The 20509-nt window shown below is 39.8% G+C and overlaps 2 protein-coding genes across 2 annotated transcripts; both read right to left on the bottom strand.

The window, feature by feature from the left end:
• Positions 1-3829: 3829 nt before the first annotated feature.
• Positions 3830-10705, bottom strand: LOC136430192 (fatty acyl-CoA reductase 1-like). The gene is made up of 12 exons (XM_066420576.1): positions 10581-10705; positions 9585-9657; positions 9214-9320; positions 8485-8662; positions 8137-8181; positions 7767-7885; positions 6853-6920; positions 6170-6251; positions 5796-5885; positions 5521-5650; positions 4825-4952; positions 3830-4448 (listed from the first exon to the last, which is right to left on the bottom strand). The coding sequence occupies exons 1-12, from the start codon at positions 10646-10648 to the stop codon at positions 4277-4279; spliced, it is 1260 nt and encodes a 419-aa protein (XP_066276673.1). The 5' UTR covers positions 10649-10705; the 3' UTR covers positions 3830-4276.
• A 1550-nt stretch (positions 10706-12255) lies between these two features.
• On the bottom strand, positions 12256-20480 carry LOC136430190 (coiled-coil domain-containing protein 91-like). Its single transcript, XM_066420573.1, has 13 exons — positions 20106-20480; positions 18852-18996; positions 18498-18616; positions 17481-17897; positions 17031-17132; positions 16510-16587; positions 15859-15966; positions 15184-15276; positions 14649-14717; positions 14374-14460; positions 13936-14025; positions 13457-13570; positions 12256-13084 (listed from the first exon to the last, which is right to left on the bottom strand). Exons 1-13 carry the CDS (start codon positions 20361-20363, stop codon positions 12950-12952), a joined length of 1815 nt encoding a protein of 604 aa, XP_066276670.1. The 5' UTR covers positions 20364-20480; the 3' UTR covers positions 12256-12949.
• Positions 20481-20509: the final 29 nt, after the last annotated feature.

Here is a 20509-nt window from a genome sequence, read left to right as displayed (position 1 = left end):
TGAATCATAGCACGCTGATCAGAAAACAAATTACATGAATATGCCAGCGGCGCACCGTCTGTTTCAAGTACGCATGTAAGATTACTCACGTGAGATCAAGGAGCCAAAACTTTGAAAATTTAAAATCACCACGTAAAAATTGTGTCTTAGTATTAAAAACTGTATAATCACTTTCAAAATATACCAAAAGGTTTCAATCCTACCACAAACATGAACATTTAGTCCTTGGAAAATCGCCACAGTAAAGACGCACGGCAGTGAGTCCGTGGGAAAGCTTCTCTTGCATGGAAGAGCTCACCTCACGAAGGCGACACTTTTTTTTGATCTACAAATAAAACTCCTTTGCCTTAGTCCAAACTGTACAGAGTTTCAACAAAAATAATTTTGTGTAATAAAGTCTATACACAATTAAATTACAATCTAGTCACGGTTATTATCACATAAAAAATGCTTTTAAAAAGATCGCTCCCCTACAGAGAGAATGCCAGGGCTTTCCAAGAAGTTTGCGTGTAGCTTCTGTTAGCCCCACCCCTTACTGTCTGGGAGGGCCTGTTCTGACGCCGCTCCGTCTAGCTCAGGCTTTGATGTGCAACATGAGAACCCTGTGGTTTTTGGCAACATTGTACAAGCTTGTGGTTTCTGTATCTAAACAAGGAGGTTAAATGTATATTTAACCTCCTTGATCTAAACAACAAATTTGTTGACAATTTAGTCTCTCAAAATGAAAGTTTTCTTTTCTACATAAAATGGTAATTTTTGGATTTGAAATTATTTGGATTGCAACGACACAACCAAGGACAATATATGGTAATGTCCTTAACATTATTTATGAAAAGCATACAATTTACAAATCTGCTTCTACATGCAATGCATAACACGATAAATGGCATGTTGAGATATAAAAAAAATAACATCATATACATGTCATAGTTCGTCCTGTCTATATGGCTTTTACAAATAAGCAATTCTTTTACTGAGCATATATTCAGGATATTGTAATTTTCTGTTCAAGTTCTAAATGCTGATACATTTGTGTGAAAAAAAAGTACAAGGTGTTGCCCATCCAAGTGAACTTTAGAAGTTCGGCGACTAATCTTTCCAAAATGTGGTAAGTCTGAATAGATAAATCAGTCATAAATGAATAAAAAGAACCTACCTGCTTAGGACAGAAGTAGCATGGACACAGTTTACGTGTCAATTTGGTCATTTTCCGGGGGGTATGTTTATTCCGGGGGGTACGTTTATTAGATTTTGAAGATTTGTTCAGGGGGTATGTTTATTCCGGGGGGTATGTTTATTTGGGAGATGAGAGTAGCCTGCCTGCACTTAGCTCAAGCCTCAAACATTTTCAGCTACACATCATCATATGTTCCGAAGTACTTTGAATTTATATAAAATTTACTTTGCATGTGGCCATTAAGATTTAATCAGTGTGTTTTGTTTTGTCAAAGTTGAAAATAAAGGGGGACACATATTGATGTGGTCTTCTGGTCAAATTGGTGACTGCACTTCCATTCAAAATACAATGCATTATATAATTTTCCGTTAGTTTAACATTTGTAATCTGAAAAAGCATCCAAAAGTTTGAGTTTTGTATTTCCAGTTGCTTCCATAAAGGTTGGCAACTACTACAGTGGAGTGAATATAAAGTTCCTGAATCTGATTCTGAGTCTACTCTATTTTACTTGTATGTCTGTCCAACGTTTTCATAAGCAAGATAAAGAAATTTGCAACACACTCCTGTTCTTTTAAGGCTTTCAAGTTGTCCAAGACAAGCGTTCTTTTAGAACAACATAGTTTGTGCATGCAATTGTATCCAATTATGTGGAATTGCACAATTGCTATACAATTAAAATTCCAGGATCTGACATGCAAACTAAAGATTAGCTGGTACAATAGCACTATGGTTTAACATTATAATAATATCTTCTCAAGATGTAATCTTTGCAAAATATATGTCATGTATAATGATTAGCTGATTGATTCCTCCATGAGGTTTTTTAATAAAACATTCCCGCTTTTAACATTGTAAATACAAAGGATTGTGAATACTTAAATATCGATGTTGTTGTGCCCATCGTAATCTTATAGTTTACCGCTTGCTCCGTTCGGTTTGAACTCAATTTTCAAAACGATCACGTGCATGGCGTCAAAAAGTCAGATTTCACAGAAATTACTATCCATTTCTTGTATTTTCAACTAAAAAGTGTCTCTGTCTTACTAAATTCCGCCGGAAAATGACTCCGCGGTTGAGGGCAAAACGTTGGCCCAGAGATGACATGTTGTTCCTTGGTCTGCGACGCCATCTTTGTTTCAGCTCGGCATAACGCTGACTTTTCTAAAACACAACGCTTCTGTGTATGAATATTTAGAATACTCTCATTATTGATGAGACTTGGGCTGCCTTCTCGACTCGTGACTGGAAGGTCTCGACATAAGCAAGTAAGCAAGCATTATTGATGAAAATTGATATTGTTATTTCCATGACTCTCACAAACCTTTATTGGGTGCTGCTTGCTTGTATTCGCCGACGCTGTGCGTTCTGCTCCACTGTTACCTTTCGATGCGGTCGCGTGCTCGGCGGCGGTATTATAACTTTCCGTTTTCATCCTTCAGTTGTCAGATAGAAAACTTTTTGCCGCTTTAATCTAGCAGTCGGCGCCCAAAAGAAGGCTGGGGTCGGCAGGTGTTTTCTAGGATTGTCTTAGGCCTTAAAACCTAGATTTTATATGTGTGTGTGTACTCTTACTTTAACGTAACGTGTGAATGCAAGAGGGCGCTGCGAGATCATCGAGGCAGACATTGTTTTTAGTCAAAATTATGACGAACATTTGTTCACGATGTAACGGTATACAAATATTACAACGATAACAGAAAATGTAATTTCTGTAGGATCTCTCTGTCTATGAGAATTGAACCTGGTGGGGGTCATGCTGTCTAAAATTACAATTTTCCATCCATCTACGAAGTACACTGTATTTGAACACCTCGACCTGGAAACATGTTATGATTGTAATCCTCTTCATGGCGACCACCTGTCCATCGCGACCGTATTTACTCGGTCCCCCGGGTGGTCGCCTTGGGCAGGTTTGACTGTAAATAAAACTACCTGGCTAACTTTTCGGTAACCTGATTGTGGATAATGTTTACTCTTGATTGTGTTACAAGAACATTGTTTTGCTCTGATCTACCAAACTGATAGACCTTTTTGGCTGAGTCATCTGTTGATTGCAGAGCTCAGATGTTAATTTTTCCCGCGAGATTATGATTGTTAGACTGCTGTTGACAAGTAGTCATTCTGACAGCATATCATAAAAGCATACGACAACCAAGATGTCCTGGGTGCAATCACCTGACATGCCCGGGTGTTGTGCCCTTTGGAAAGGCGCCTTACACGATTTTCCCCACTTCGGTCAGGCAAAATCGAGTACAAGCCTCAAATGGGCCGTTAAATGGGGTCCCATGTTTCAGTAGGCTGCACTTACCAAAAAGAGTAGGGGTCCTTTCAAAAGCCATTTCCCAAGCGCCCTTCATAGCCCCAGCTTCTGCTATTGGGTCAGTTGGTCCTTACGCTTAGTACCTTGAGTTTGTCTCGATCATGATGTTTCTGACTTAGGGAGAAGATCTGCTGTTCCTGTGAGTGTTAGTTCACTTTTGTCATCAGTGCCTCAAAAGAGGTCCCTTGACCTTGCACTGAGCAAACTCTTTGAAAAAAAAAGCACTTCCCTTTCTAAAACAACTATCTTCAAATGTTATCAAGATGATTAAGCAGAGCTAGGAAGAGCAAAGAACAAAGTCTCTAAGATCTAGAAAGAAAATTACATGAAAGTTTCATCCAAAAGTTTTTCTTTATTCATGAATAATAAACCAATGTGCAATCAGTAGATGCCGATAGAAGCACAACTAAAGCCAGTGAAATTATACCGTAAATGAATACAACAGTCTGCTGGTGACCACTGCACTTGCAGCTTGCATCACACACTTATCAGCACAAAACTACACACAAAGTCACTAAGTGATAGTATCCTATGCTATGTGAAATTTCCCATGTTTCTTCACTAAACAATGAAATCTGGAGGACCACATAAGTTAACCACAGCCCGTCTCAATCTACTGCAGAACCCAACCAACATTACGGAAGTTTAAAATCATAATTTCAGTTTTCTTTAGGTTCGCCTAAAGTTTCCATTTCCAACAAAAAAGTTAAGCTTACTCAGTATTTAAGGAAACTGATTTAAAACAGAGTACTTGAATGAGCGTTTAAAGGTCCAAAGGCTTATGTACTGGAGATGCTTACTAATTTCTGGACGGACTTATAGCAGAGGCTGCTGAAAAGGTGCCAGATGAATCCCAAAAGTTGGTGCGGGAAGTTCTTCGTCCGAGCGATCAACACACGCCAGAACAGCACGACCAGAAGGGTGTTGAAGCCCCATTGGATATTGCGGTGTCTGCACATGTTGGACAAAGTACAAATCAGAAGTGATCAGCCGTGATGAATGTTTAGCATATTAGGGTCGACAATGAATTCGAGACAGAATTGCATGGTTAGGTGCTTGTGCTTTGATCTAGTGTTGCAAATGCAGAAACAGACATGAAACCCAGTCTATAACTTGTCATAACTGCACATGAAAACTGATAAGATGAAAACAGCTCGAAAATCAAGGCGGTTGTTTGATATTAGGAAAAAAATCATGAATGTGTGTGAACTGTGAAAGGAAGATGAGAGACAAGCGACTTGAAGACTGAAAAGAGCAAATATCCACAAAACTTGAAATGATTGACGCCACTACATAATGACCATTAATGATTACAGATGTGACTCACTTGTTTAACTGTGCCCTGGCCAGAGCTAGTTGATCCATATCATCCTTCAGCAAGTACTTCTTGATGCCCAGCATCCAGTTCTCCATGTACATTGGCCAATGGAGCCCACGGCTGTTGATGACAAAGATCTACATACGAAACAAAGGAGGAATAGTTACTTCCGAAAATAGTTTCATCAGGTTGGTAGAACATAGGATGTTTGGAGTTTCTTTTTTCACAACCAGGCAAACGTCAGCAGGTGAGTTTACCTGGTTGTGAAAAAAGAAACTCCAAACATCCTAGTCACTGTATTCTATGAACGTCAGCTCATGCAGCCAGACTTCAATACCAAACCCCAGAAATAGGTGGCACCCCTGTATTGGGTGCCACTCTGTAGGTGTGTATGATAGAATTAGTCTCTACCAGAATTCTGGGGCTGATGAAAAAAGTAGTTCTCTCCAAACAGAGGAATGGGACCGGCGCTTTTGTTGGGCTTTGTATTTTCAATGGGATTGATGACATAAAGATGAGACAAAATAGAAAGCCAGACAAAAGCATCTAAAACAATGTCAAAAACCAGCTGAACCCATTCCTCTGCTTGGATAGTACATTGTCCCTGTTTGGCCAGTTTTCACTTATTCTGTATCCGAAGGAGTCTGGTAGAGACTGATAGGCCAGTGCCTTCCAATGAGTCAACAAATATATGGAATGACAAACCTTTTTGTCCTCCACTCCCATTTTTGCCCAAAGCATGTCGGTGTTCCCATGGCTCCATTCCCAATGGTGTGTGGTAAAATGGATATATGACTCCACTGCTGCCTCTAGCTTGTTATACAGCTTCACAGCCCTAAAACAGCAATTCAGATTGTAGATATTTTTTCAAGTCATCAAAGATTTTTTGGGTGGCATTTCAGGAACACGCCCAACAGTATATTTTGTGTTTAGTTAACAAATATTCAAGGAACTCCACCAAATCATCTGTGGAAACTAACCTTGGCTTCTGTCCATTGATCCTCAGAAACATATCATACAAGTAGGCTGGTGTAAGGTGGCTTACAATCCGCCAGTATTGGTGCATAAAGCTACATGAAACAGAGCACAGAAATATGTCATAAATCATCACACAAAAAGCAAGAGACTCAGTAATTACATGTATATTTAATAACAGTGTACAAATGTATTGTGTCAGTGGCCATTTCATGTACATGTATCAGAAAATGGGTTCTCATGCCATGGTCGTCACTTTGTAAGTGTACTGTCATGACCTAGTTAGCAGGCCATGTCTAAATTCAATGACATATGTTGAAATGTAGTGCAGCATATATTTGACCTTGATACCACATTTCAACCAAATGTAGAAACCCACTTATTGCTGGCGAAGTTGAAGTTTGGCAGCCTGAAAATCTCATCAAAGGGGTGCTTCCGAGCGAACTGAACCACAGAAGTGCCTGTGATAAAAAATGAAATTAGTAAGTGCTAAATAAATATATAATATCTGTCCAAGCTGGTTTGATGATAATAATCATTGACTTATTTGCAAGATTGATAGAAGTCTTTCAAAATTTACCAACGAGTGCGAGTAACCAAACAAAATGAAATTACTGGGTAATGTTTCGGAGAAGTCGCTTCAGCAAAAAATCAACAACAATGTGTGGTTTAAAAAGGTGAACATTGTTTTCCAGTTGCTCAAGTATGTTCAGCTGGTAAATCTGTGCTCAAAGCAATCTCATTATAGCTAATGAACGAAAGCTGTTTGAAGAGCAGGAACTGCATAAATGCATTTATACATGTACAATATTTGAAATCAAATCTCACATCGAAGGGTTATGCCATAACTTATGGGTTATGAATAATGCTAAATATATATATCGTGCAAATTTAGTGAATTGGAGCTTACCCTATGTGTATTGAATTTACAATCCTTCAGTCCTTACAATCTCCCTGCTAATTTACACCTAAAGTGATACCAGTGGTCAAGCAGTCTGAATGAATCATCAGGCACAGGTATCAGCATTATTGCTTCACCAACATGCCCCTAACAGTACTTACTGATTTCTCCCCATCTAAATGGGCTGACACCCCCTGATGTGGAGTTGTACACAGGGATATTCTCTGGCCTGAGAAACAGACACAACAAGTTATCACAAAGTTTCATCTTTCGGTCCGTTCTCATAAAAGCTGCTTCAGGGCTGCCCAGGCTGCCCCCAGACATGTCTGGACATGCGCCCTGACGTTGTGCCCTTGGGAAAGGCACTTGACACGACTTTCTTCACTTCACTCAGGTGTACCTAGCTCATCTAGGGTTAGGGACGACCCTCTGATAGGACGTTAAATGGGGCCATCGGGGTCCCGTGTTTGGGGAGAGCCACACCCCGTGCACGTAAAAGAACCCACCTGACACCTTTCGAAAAAGAGTAGGGGCATGCCCCGATGTGAGATGGTTCAAACCTTCAGTCCTATAACCGCACAAGGGTTCGCTCTAAGTGATAGCCCCCGGCTAGTTGGGCAACCCTGGCATGTACATGCTGAACCAATGAATAAATAAATGAAGGCTGCTTCAGAACAAGACAAAACAATTTAAAGCAAGTTTTTATCGGTTCACATCGGCTTCAATTTCAAGACAATTTACTCCAGAGACATCTTAGGAGTATAAGAAATATCTTCAAGGTACAAATGAACCAAGATACCTGTGTGTTTTCTTTTTGTTTAACTGTAAAAGCAGAAATTTTCCCGGTGGTTTTATGTTTGCAATTTTCACGGTGAACTCTTCGGCGCGTACTTAAAACCACCGCGAAACTTTTTGCCCACCTATGGGCCACCTATGACTGTAGCACTGCTAATGTTTCAAACGCAAACTTAAAACCACCGCGAACACTCAATTGTCTCGGAGTCCATACCGCGAAGTAAAACCACGCGAACTTAAATGCCTTTACAGTGATATATGCAGACAGCCAGAAACACACCTGGAGACGGCCGTGTCCCAGGCAACAGCAATCATCAGATTAGCAGTTAGATCTACCGGTATGATGTCGGCACAGGCATTGTTGTCTCCCCGCATGGTCCGCAGCAAGCCCTTTCCAGTCTACGGATCAGAGTAAAAAAAAAAAAGATTAGCACAAATGAATGCAAAATTCCCTAAACACTTTTGATACAATAGGCTAGAAACTTAGACACTGCAAAACAGGCATGTATAACTTATGCGTAACTGAAATGTCTGCGTTTCAAATTTCATCCAGTTGCTTGAGTAACAGTTACTTGGCTTTGATTAGATTTATTATATACTTCTGTGTTTCTGATATTCAACATAAACCTAGAATGTAGGAAGGTACTCACTGAAGCAAAGATCCCACTAGGTCCATTCAAGCTGTCACACCATCCCTAGACAGAAATCCGCAAAATATCATTAGTGACTGACATGTACAGTCTACACTTTAACTTACACTATCAATGATAGGTATATAAATCATTTTGACATGTATCAACCTCGATCAATCTTTGGTGACAAAGAATGTAGTTAGTGGTGTCATCAATCTTAATCAAGTTTAATCAAGTACATGTATTATTTTATACATCCAACATTAGCTATTCAAGATATCTTCACTGATTTTCAACTTGGTTCAATAGCATATATATATACACACAAGCAAAGAACCAACCCCTCCCCTGATTTGGTGTACTTACCACCAGAGGTTCTCTCCACGAGGCACCAATGATAGAAGGCCTGACGATGGCCAGAGGCAGGTCAGCCGCCTCCTGTGTCAGCATGTACTCCGCACATGCCTTGGTGAAGGTGTAGGTGTTGGGTCTTTTGCCTATCAAGTCTGGAGTCAACTTTGTCACCATGGTGTCATCCATCCAACTAGAGTGAAATAAACAGCATGAAGTTACGGTGCATAGTAATTACGACATTAAAATGTAAGTTGTTGGTGGAACTTTAAGAACAGAAAACAACTGTCACAAACTGTTATCCAGTAAATATGGATTGTCAAACATTATAGCCCGGGCCTCATCCACTGGCTCAATCTTTTTGCTTGCTAAACCACGGAGTCTGTGGTTAACACCCGAAAAGATTGAGCCAGCGGTTACTACAGAGGATGGTACCCGGGCTACACTCATTAATGCACAATTGTTTCCTTTCTGTCATAAAAGAGCTGTCACACTGTTAGGACCTTCAGTCAAATTTGTTGATCACCAGAAATCCCCAAAATCACACAACGATCACTGGACTATCCTCCCGGCCAAGGTGAGTATTTAGAGATTGTCAGGTGAGCTATTTTCCTGCTATATGAACAATTATGTAGACGTTAACAGACATTAGAGCATATGATGAAAAAGTGAGATATCTATCTGTTTGTCGGTTACGGTCCTTGTATATGATATGTCAAATCGGTTTTGTCTAGCTGTCCTTACTCAAAAGCATCAATCAGCTTCTGAGGCTGCACAGGGGGAGGGTAGATAACCTCCTCGATGTAACTCCTGTCACAGTTGGCGTAGGCAGTTGACACATGCACGAAAGCCTGCAAAAGAACAACGTCTAAATTGTGAAGTACACTGTGGCAGACACAAAGTCTTAAATCTTCAAAGACTTATCACTGTTTTAGTTTTCAAATGACATGCTTGAGCATTTTGCATGATGTTTCATGGCACTGATGTTATTGATATTATTACAGTTATCTATTACTGGGTTGAAATTATTTTTTTACAACCACGCACTAACTGAACAAAAATTAGGATCTGGCCATACAAAGGCAAATGACAGATAGATAACATTTGGTACCAACCTCAAGGTGTTTGAGATTGTAGCAGAAGTGAGCCATATTCCGCGTCCCTACGACGTTAAGTTGCATGGCAGTTCTAATGGTAGGGAACATTTTCAAAGCAACATAATTTTGCCACAAAATCCATCGTCATCCACCTGTACTCGAAAACTTCTTTCTAAGGTAGGCAAAGGGAGCTTGATGCCAAAACCTTGCCACCACAATCTGCACTTATGTGGCCAAATATTTTCAACAAAAGATATCAAATCTCAACCAAGCTTACAGCTTAGCCAATCGTATCATGTTATTGGCAACAACTATATCAGTTAATATTTTTTTATTGTCACAATGAAGAAGAACAATCTATACAGTACGTCAAATCTAAACAAGTGACCACCTATACATAAGGGCACTTTTTGGTGGTCCCTAGATAATTCTTTCTATTAACACATAGACCAGATGTCATTGATCCTGAGTCACGACTTCTTGGACAGTCTGACTTTGTGCCACAGTACTCTGCAGCATGTGGGTGAAAAATCTACAGGAGTGCAGCTTATTTATAACATGTTATCTATAGAAAACAGGAAATAATCTTAAGCTTGTTCGATTCCCTTTGAAATATTCCTCCATCCCACAGACGAAGGAGTACCAGATCATGGCTGGCAGGTAACTTTATTCCAGCTGTCACATGACTTGAAACCATTCATTGCAACATTTCTAAGATCCCACTTAGTGTAGAATATTTAGACTTTCTGATAACTCTTGTTTAATTGCATTTATTATGCAAGTAAGATTTTTTTATTAACATAACATGTGTCCATTGATTGCTTCCTGTCACTCTGTGGTGCATGTGACTAGAATACTACAAAAACTCAAACAGACTAAAGACAACATTATATGAACACAGTCACACGAACCAAAACAAACACACACACCAGTCAAAAATAGCCTGGATGCCAGACCCCCAATCTCTTACATATATATCGTGGGGGGAGTCAAAAATGGCTAATCTCAACTTACTTGAGAGGCGCATTGAATCTGATTGTTGCTGCGCAGTGAAACACAACGTTGATCTTTGACGACAACATGGCTACATTTGATTGGCTGATACCAAGTGCAGGCTCAGATATGTCTCCTTTGACGGCATGGAGCTTGTTGCGAAAGTCGGGGAGTTCTTGACGAACTCTCTCGTAAAGCTGTTGGAAAGTTTCAAATTCATTAAGGGTAACTGTTTACCTTGAATGTTAAAAAGGCCACATACAAATTGTTAGTATCATTTTTTCTTAGGTTAATCTTCCTGCAGTACAACAAAACAAATGTCTATCATCAGGCAGGGTATTTTGTAGACTTGGCAAGTCTATCATTTTTGCTTATCGATAAGTTTATTGCTGAACAATAAAGATTTTGTAGATAATGTTACTGTGTGCTTATGTATACAATGGCTATTTTGCCCTTCTCTTAACACTGATCTCCATTGGTAGGGTGGGGGTGCTGTTTGCTTAAGACAGACTCTTAAAGAAAATGTTTGACACTTTGTTACATTTTCCGTATTACAATATATGCAATTAATAGTAGGTACGAGTAATCACTTAATTTGCCACGAGGCAATAATTCATAGAAATGATGGGTAGAACTTTCCACGTTGACCCAGTTTTGCTGCTGATGATACAAATACTCAATCTCATCGCTTTCTTATGAATTATTTCAATTCATACTCGACGTGCATCTTTCATAGAAATTATTTCCTCTCGGTTATCATTTTTCAACTTTTAATTTGCAATTCAGAAGACAGATTCTGAAGCATCTTGGACCCACCTCACAGTCTGCAATCTTGCTCAACCGGTCCTGGGGAGCTTCGTTCTTCAGCGGCCTGATCAACATGTAGATTCCTTCCATCTCACTGCAAGAGCGCAGCAGCCTCTCAATGAGAACTTTCCCGAGAAACCCTGTTGCTCCAGTAACAAGAACATTCTTATCCTTGTAGAAATCAGATATAAACGATTCCATCTTACAGCTTACTAGTTTTCTAGACTAGACAATTAGACGTGTGTCACACAGTCGCGGGTGTTGAATCTGTGTGTGCGTTTGTGGCTTTATTCCGATACAGGATTAAACAGCTCACACAAGAGGTCACTGGAGATAGTTTCCTGGGAGTATTTCATTCCCACCTGTATCACAATAAAGCCAGGCCTCTTAAAGTGCTCAAAAATGGAGGTCATCGTGAAGATTTACATCTGAACAGAAAGATTATTTCTTCCTCTGACCCCTAGCCTGCCTGCACTTAGCTCAAGCCACAAACATTTTCAGCTACACATCATCATGCATTCCAAAGCTTTGATTTATATAAGATTTACTTTGCATGTGGCCATTAAGATATAGTCAGTGTGCTTTTTTTTGTCAAAGTTAAAAATAAAGGGGGACAAATATTGATGTGGTCTTCTGGTCAAATTGGTGTGCTCTTCTATTCAAAATTTAATTCATTAGATAATTTTCCCCTTTAGTTTAACATTTGTAATCTGAAAATGCATCCAAAAGTGTGAGTTTTGTATTTCCAGTTGCTTCCATAAAGGTTTGCAACTTCTTCTGTAACAATGGAGTGAATATAAAGTTCCTGAATCTGAGTCTACTCTATTTTACTTGTATGTCTGACCAACGTTTTCATAAGTAAGTTAAAGAAATTTGCTACACACTCCTGTTCTTTTAAGGCTTTTAAGTTGTCTGATAAACACTATCAGTCATACTGGTAATGACTGTTTCAATCTTTCTGACAAATTGAAAACATATTACTTATTATAAGACACACATTTGTATTATCTTCAAATAGATATATATGATCATATGAAATATGCAAGAACACTTAGAATGGTATCTGGAGGCACGCTGAAAGTGCTCTGGGTGCCATGAGGAAATTCTATAGTTTGCTGTATATAATACACATGTACTAATGGTAAAGAAAAACTATGAGACCCTGTGAGACTCAGTGGAGTCCAAGACAAGATGTCTACAAAAGTGTTCTTTTAGAACAACATAATTTGTGCATGCAATTGTATCCAATTACGCAGGATTGCACAATTGCTATACAATTAAAATTCCTGGATCTGACAAGCAAACTAAAGATTACCTGGTACAATAGCACTATGGTTTAACATTCTAATAATATCTTCTCAAGATATGATCTTTGCAAAATATATGTCATGTATAATGAAGTTTTAAGTTAAACATGAAGGATAGTACATACATGTATAATGTCCTGTAGATATTAGCTAAAAGATCTGGAATTTTACAACTAATATACAGCTTTCACAAAATTACAAAGTCTCTTCAAGCTTTGAAACTTTTGATATGTATGATAATAAACTATGATTATATCTGACAGACACAGGATCTTGCTATGTTGAGTCAGGTTCCTTGGTGTTGTTCTCTGGAGGTGGGCTGTTGTCCATCAGAGTCCTGATCTGCTGCATGGCGCCCGACAGGAACAGTTCCACCCCCGCCAGCGAGCGTTGTCGCACAGCCTGGTCAGCCTGCAGGGATGAGACAACTTTAGCCTCAGCTACATGTTTCATGTTTTTTGTTTTTTCATAACTGGTACATGTAAATTGCCTTTAGGCATAACCCACCAGTTTTGTACAGAAGTTACAAGCTGCGCAAGAAATCCTAGTCACTTCTGGATGGACCCCTACTGTTGTTAATAAATGTGCTGGGATCTTTAATGTGCTCAAGGTGTGACTCTCTTCAAACACGGGATCGCCAGCTTGACATTCCACCAAGAGGACATCCCTAACCAAAGCCAGGTACTCCATTCTTCACCTAAGCCAAGCATCGAGCCCCGCGCATAAAAGCCCCGGACAGTGGAGATTGTGTTACACAGACTATGACAGAGAGAGGGTTGGTACCTTTCTCTGCTCTGTGATGTACTGTCTCATCTCCTGCTGGGCCTGTTCTACAGCCCGGCTCACTGCCTCGCGGCCTCGCTGTCTCTCCTCCTCCACAGCAGCTGCTGCAACATCCTGCGGAAACAAACACAGCCTCAGTTAAGGTCCAGTAGAACTGAAACAATAAATGTACAACGTATCTACTATATGAGCAAAGCCTTCTGACATACAGACTAACAACTAGAGAAACTAGAGTGAATGTTTTGTGTTAAGCTTGATGATCCAACTGCAGTAATTCTTCTATCCCTCACCACTATCTTAGGTAACTGTGATACCAACAGTGTTTTAGGTTGCATAAGGGTGCACTGGAGCTGAGAATGTCCTTTTTTTAATGTCTTAAATGATGTTGCCCTGTAGTCTGTGCTACAGTGTCAAACACTAAACAGTTGATCTCTAGTATCAGTGACCCGTCACAGCTATCTTGTTCTCCAGTAATGTACCTTTGACCTTTTCCTCTCCTCCCTGACCGCCTGCTCCACCGCCTGCCTGCCTCTGTCCCTCTCCTGCTGAAGCAGTCCCTGTAGTTCCACCTGGGAAGGATTCAACTGTGAGCTTAGAAAGGAGCTAGTAATCTTTATTAACAGTTGTCTATTATATGATTGCTCTTTCGTTTCTAAAGTAGTATTGTTTTTTTCAAACTTCATTCTCAAAAAACAGCCACAGACCCCCCGTTGAACGTCGTGCCATAGGGTCCGAGGTGGTCGTGATGACGATTCCAGGATTCCCGTTTATTGCCGTCGCACGATTGTTTTGATCGTCTTTAGACGGCCAAAAAATATGATCACCGGCGACGTCGTGACGACAGCCAGTCGCACGACTGTATATAATCGTATAAATGCTCAATCAATCAAATCTTGATAAAGTTGGAGGTTTCTCACCCTCTGTTCTTCCAGAAGGTCCCTACTTTTTCCCCTCTCCTCCTGCAGAGCTGCCTGGAGGGTGTCTCTCCCAGCTTCCTGCTCAACCTGTAGAAACACATCCAGTCAAATTAAAACCCTTCAAGTTCCTCGTGTTACAGAGCCTGACCAACTGTCACAGAATTCTAATACCATAACACTAGCAGGAATGGTGAACAGCAGGATTCTACAATAAAAATGAATATCAACCTTTATCACCATACTTCGTATAAATAGTTTAATACACAGCACAATACCTTCACTGCATCCTGTATGGCCTGTTCACTCTTTCCTCTTTCTTGAGTCAACACCTTTTCAAATTCCTCCTGAAAGGATGACAATGAAAATGTAGTCAAGCTTGTTACTATCTTATATTGAAATAAATCTGTCAACTACATGTATTTTCTGTAATGCCCAATAAGTCTGCTTATAGTCGTAGCAGAAGAAAATTACATGTTCTGCATGATGAAATAGTAGACAATATTGAGGAAAAAGCCTTGTGAAAGCTTAGGTTCGTAAATTTTGTTTTTGTTGTGCAGTATTAGAATATGTAGGAGGCTAATTCTATGTAGGATCAGTAAAACGTTGAAGAAACTTACAAGTTTGTGTTGGCATGCGTGGTAATGATACTGTGTTTTTGCATCAGTTTTCTAACTACTAGTACATGTATAAGCAAAAAAAAACAATGATCAAATGATAACACCTCCATCATTTCTGAAAAGTCCTTAGAGTGTGTACTCAGTTCAAGTATCACAAATGTTGCGTATCAAAGTTGATAGAATTAGCCCTTACCTGGTCCTTCTGTTGCTGCTGTTTGATGGCTGTCTGAACTCTCTCCTCGGACTGGCCTCTGTCTTCTTCTAACTGCTGTAACAGGCGATCATGCTGGGGGGGAGGGGCAGTTACTGTCAGTTACAGTTCACTCTTACAAATGATAAGAAGTTTTTCATATACTTTGTACTTTCTAGTCTTAACCAGACTCAATAGATAAATGCTAAAAAAATAATATTAGTAAAAATCGGCCAAAAGGACTGGATAATATGCCAGGGGAGTAAAAGTTGCAATATGTACTATTAGCAACTCAACTCTTCTGGCAATATACATCAGTGAGTGTTTGGCCAGTTTCTACGAATTTTCCAGCTACTTGTGGAGTCTGGTAGAGACTGAAAGTACTTTTTAAATGCTAGAGGACAAAAGAGTCTATGTTGCTTGCTGTATTTCCCATTCTTAATCTTTCTTGTGTCTAGATCATCTCTCTCTCAGATTTCTTTTCTCTCTCTCTCCTCAACCATAGATTTTAGATCAAAGTATGTATTTTCAAATCGTAACAAGTGTCCATTTGAGAACAATACATGTTTGATAACTTACATACCGGTTCCCCACAAGTACACTCATGATGTCTAAACAAAAAATCTTCAACATTGGTTGGACTTGTTCAGTACTGTTCAGAAGCTAGTTTGTGCCCACCTGTTTCTGTAGGAGCTCCTCACATCTCTCTGTCTCCTTAGTGAGCGATGCCTGCAGCTGTTTCTCACACAGTTCCTGCTGCTGCAGCACTGCAGTCTTACACAACTCCTGCAGACAGATGGTCAACAGGTCACTGTACAGCTGTATCAAACATTGCATGTGTAATCTTGTTTCTCAAAATTAAGTGTTTCACAACAATAGAAACAGAAAATTCTATACATTTATCCAAACTTGCTATTGATCTGCGATTACATACATTACGTACGTGTGTGTGTGTGTGTGTGTATAGTTAACATGCACGTAAAGAAAAGCACAACAAAAAAAAGCAATTGCCTCCTAGATGAACATCATAGTTACTAAATACAATACAAGTAGTTATCTTTTGGTGGTGCCCATGCTTTATATTAAACAAAACTTGAAACAGCATCTACTAGATACATGGAGGTAGTTTGGTGACTGCTGTGAGTCTAGAATTTAGTAAATACAATGTATTCACAAAGATGAAGGAAAGCCTGTTCTATCTTGCCAATTAGATTAATAGCATTTGGTGTGTTTTAGCAGGATAAGATTGCCGGACTAAGGTTCCTGCATCTGAGAAATCAAAGCCCATAAGACCCCAGTGCAATGAATACTGTATGACATTAAGCAAACCTTGTACTCCTCAACAATGACAGCCAAAGCCTCATGTCCAGCCTTCCTGATGTCTGCCAGATCTTCCAAATGTTTTTCCTGGAAAATAAGGACAAGAAATCTTTAAGATGTATAGAATAATGACAGAATAACAGTCAAGCAGTAGACTTGTTAACAAAACCAGTGAATACACTACATCTCTTGGTGAACAAACAACACTCCACAAGGAAAGCAAAACTTAAACTGTACTGGTAAGTAACTCAGTATACAAGAAAATAAATGCAAGTATTCTGTACTGTATAGCACAAAACAGCCTAACTTTCCAAAAGTTAATAGAACAAATCTAGGTTATGCCACACCAATTTAATCTATTGGTTCCCAGATTTTTGCAGGAAAAAACACAGAGCGACATTCAAACTGGCATAGCTTTATCATATTAAAAACAAAATAATTAGCCAGGTGAATCACAACATGCTACATTTCCAAACATACAACTTTTGCACAAGAATATCTGAAATACACAATCATGTACATGTGTGCACCTGAAGTTGTTGGTACTTTTCTTTCTGCTGTTCAGACAGCAACGTCTGGTCAGCAAGCTGCTGTTCAACGGCCTGTTGTTTCTGTAACAGATCTTGAAGGTCCTATAAACAAACAATATAAATAATCCATCTGTCAGTACAAAAAACTCAGAATGTTGTTTGCAGCCTTCAAGCAATTCACGTAGGCATCAGGTGCTAAATTTATATGTGGTTATTGTTGAAAGAATAATCTATGACAAACTTTGATCATTCTAAGACATCGCTTATCTTTTGGAATATTGCCCCCATCTTCATACGAATAATGTAGTAATGTCATTGTAAAATAGCCATAGTCTGAGGAAGAGACTTCCAAGGTCCATAGCAAATTTCTAGTTGCTTTACTTTCCATTGTATTGGATGCCTGATATCAAATTTTATGTGCAATAGGCAGCCACCACTGGAAATACTTGCCTGTTGTATCGCAACGTTCTCTCTCTCTGCTATGGACAGATTGTCGTGTAGCTTTTGCACTTGATCTTTTAATTCCTTGTTTTCTTCCAGCATTTCCGTGGAAACAGGCTCTGGGGTGACATGATCTACCTGTTGGCTTTGGTCAGATGTTGCTGAGCTCTCATTGGTTGAAGAAGTAGGAATACTTTCATTTGATTGGTTAGCCCCAGACTCTACTGACTCTTGGTTGGGTTGTGAGATTGCTGGCTCAGTGCCTGATTGACTAGCAGCAGATTGTGGTGCAGCCTCATTGGTTGGCAGAACTTCAGCGGGTGCATCTAATTGGCTGAAGTCAGTGGGGAAAGGGATCTGATTGGCTGTTGCACTGGGCTCTGCCTCTGATGAAGCTTGAGAGGTGCCTGATATAGTCCTTGACCTCTGAATGAAAAAAGAAAGGAACACAATTTTATGACACTAGTTTCAAGTGCTTAGGCCAAGTGATGGCCTCTTGCTCCAATGTACAGCATGCCATACATACACAAAATAGGTTATTATAGTAATGACACTGCAGAAATGTGAGGAATAACGATATAGATATATTACTTCATCCAAAGATCTCAATGTGCAAGGCAAAGTGAAAATTAGCGTTAGTAATGCTACATAAGATCAATAAGCCAGGTGCTAACATTATCATATATAGGAAATATTCATCATATATAAGATTTATTCTGTATTTCTATTTTGTAGTTTGCAGATGACAGAACAAATCTAACTGTACTTTTTTCTTGTATCATTAAACCTTCTTCTTATATAGCATACTTTGCTACATCACAAAAGGAAAGTGTTAGTGTTTGCAAAGTGTTTCAAATTGACAATAAAAAGAAAGAACATTTCAATTTTCATCATTTTCATGATTGTTGGTCTGTCCGTCTCTTGTTTATAGTGTTGTCATTATTGTTTTTGAAGGGAAGGAAACTGTCCCTACATTCATTGGAATCATGGATCATGTACAAGTAAAGCTCAAGAAACATATGATACCTGACTTTCAGGTGTTTGACTTCCCCCATCATGGAATGGCACACTCTGAGCCGAATCAGTGTTTATCCCACCAGGGGATTGATTAGCAGTGCCCCCAGGGGACACCGGTGGAACTGCACCTGGAAGGGGAAAAAATGATTGTCAGTTTATGGATTTGCCTACTAGCACCACTATATTTCTGAGGGCCAGATGTGCTTTACATGCATGAATTTGAAACAAGCTATATGCATGTGTACATGTCCTACTAGACTAGGGAGGCAATACATTAATTTTACTTCGTCATTTCTCTTAATCTTAAATGACAAGTGGTAGATACAAAATGTATAATTTATATGATGTGCTTTCCTGCAGTACCTGTGCTGAGCTGTGCCCAGATAGAGGGCGTTGCTGTGATGCCCTGCTGTACTGGTTGCGCCATGGCTGGCTGGATTGGTTCAGCGGCTTCGAACCCCCCGAAGTCATCCCCCCAGTCATCATCACCAGCAGCAGATGCAGTTGCCTGGAATAAAACAGCAGTTTTCATTGACCATGAGGCCACTATTCTGGGGGAATCTGAGGACATGAAGGAACAGGATCTTCACACGCAACAATTACCAGCTGTACATTTCCACCCTGCAGTACAACAACACAAAAAACTCTCGAAGAATTTCTCGTCTTACACGGGTGAAAAAGTCTAGCGCTATCCTGTTTTAAGACCATGGCTTTGATTTAAAATCAATTTCCAGATAAGAGTGTTCTGATAGATCATGAGATAGGAGGGGGTTCTTGATTGAGCTCCAAAACTTGATACATTTGTACATGTTCTTTGATTTTTTTAAAAGCGGGTTTCTCACTGGACTGCGGCAAATTGCGAAAGGCAAACAAGCGCAAACACAGGTGCCACTTTGTCACCTGAAATTGCGAATGATTTTCTAAAATTTGCAATCGGTAAACTGGTGCAAATGGGCACAAAATTGCGTAATCACTGCAAATCTCTTTTTGTACATTGGTTTTATTAGTAGTCAGTTGCAACACACTGCAATTTCCAATAAAGTTACCTTGCATCTGATTTGGAGCCGAAACTGAGAATGTGCCATTCCTGGCGCGGCTACTTTGTTTGTGTCAGAGGTCGCTTATTTTAGCCCTGCGGAAAATTGGCGAATTAAAATCTGTTAACTTGGCACAATTTTTTTGCGCAATTTGGCATAGTCCAATGAGAAACCAAATCACTTCAAGTTAACCAAAGAAACTTGAAGGCAGAAAAGACTCTGAGGCATTTATTACTAACATTCATTGTTTATATTATCAGGGCACATATTTAGAGCTGAAGTTGCAAAACATTCTCTCATATTGGTAGACTACTGATAAGGGCGGACAAAAGTAAGTCTACAAAGTCGTTTTCTGTCAAAAGCTCTTCCTTCAAGCAAAGTACGCCAAGCCTTTAAGTACTCCACCATATGGTCATGATCGTCATGATAAACAATGGAAAGTGATAAGGACATAGTTCTGCCACACGCGGCGCGGAGGTGGGGAGGGGGGTTCGTGGACACGCCCCTTCTTCGGGTGAACATCACCTCCTTACTCTGCTTCTTAGTTACTTATAGCAAAATAGACGCACTAGTCTCGTACCTGAGGATCTTGGCTAGGCCAGTCCGCCATGACACACCTAGTCCGGCTCGCACGTGTGAGTATTTCAGCGTCCTGCCCGTCAGGTGTAGCCAAGTAGCCAACTCCTGCCAACTTCCGTGTTAGCTTGGGCGTCTTTTCGACGGGCCATGGTGCACTTTCTCTCTGAATCGCTAGATGTCGCCCATTCCAGGGCAAGATTTCGACTTCATTTATTTGCCTCTCTTCCGTATCGAGATGATGAAGCGGGTCATGTTTCATTTCTATAACGTACTCATTCTTAGAAATGGAATTTTTAGTCAGTTTGTGGCATTCTAAAGGAATTATCAAAAAATCATTTTACACCTATAAAAGGAATCGTCCATGCCAGATTTGACCTTTAACCCCTCATCACATGATACTCAGCT

Source organism: Branchiostoma lanceolatum, chromosome 3, assembly GCF_035083965.1.
Source record: "Branchiostoma lanceolatum isolate klBraLanc5 chromosome 3, klBraLanc5.hap2, whole genome shotgun sequence".
In the NCBI taxonomy this organism is placed as follows: domain Eukaryota; kingdom Metazoa; phylum Chordata; class Leptocardii; order Amphioxiformes; family Branchiostomatidae; genus Branchiostoma; species Branchiostoma lanceolatum.
The sequence above is the reverse complement of the archived record's forward strand: the minus strand, read 5'-3'. Positions and strand labels throughout refer to the sequence as shown.

Excerpts from the sequence above, each read along its gene's own strand:
- LOC136430192 (XM_066420576.1), bottom strand. The coding sequence starts at position 10,648 with ATGTTGTCGTCAAAGATCAACGTTGTGTTTCACTGCGCAGCAACAATC. Across the intron at positions 8,182-8,484 it reads CGTGGAGAGAACCTCTGGTG|GGATGGTGTGACAGCTTGAA; the intron begins GTAAGTACACCA and ends ATTTCTGTCTAG. Across the intron at positions 4,449-4,824 it reads GCCAGGGCACAGTTAAACAA|ACACCGCAATATCCAATGGG; the intron begins GTGAGTCACATC and ends CAACATGTGCAG.
- LOC136430190 (XM_066420573.1), bottom strand. The coding sequence starts at position 20,363 with ATGAAACATGACCCGCTTCATCATCTCGATACGGAAGAGAGGCAAATA. Across the intron at positions 14,026-14,373 it reads ACCTTCTGGAAGAACAGAGG|GTGGAACTACAGGGACTGCT; the intron begins GTGAGAAACCTC and ends AATCCTTCCCAG. Across the intron at positions 13,571-13,935 it reads AGGAGAGGAAAAGGTCAAAG|GATGTTGCAGCAGCTGCTGT; the intron begins GTACATTACTGG and ends TTGTTTCCGCAG.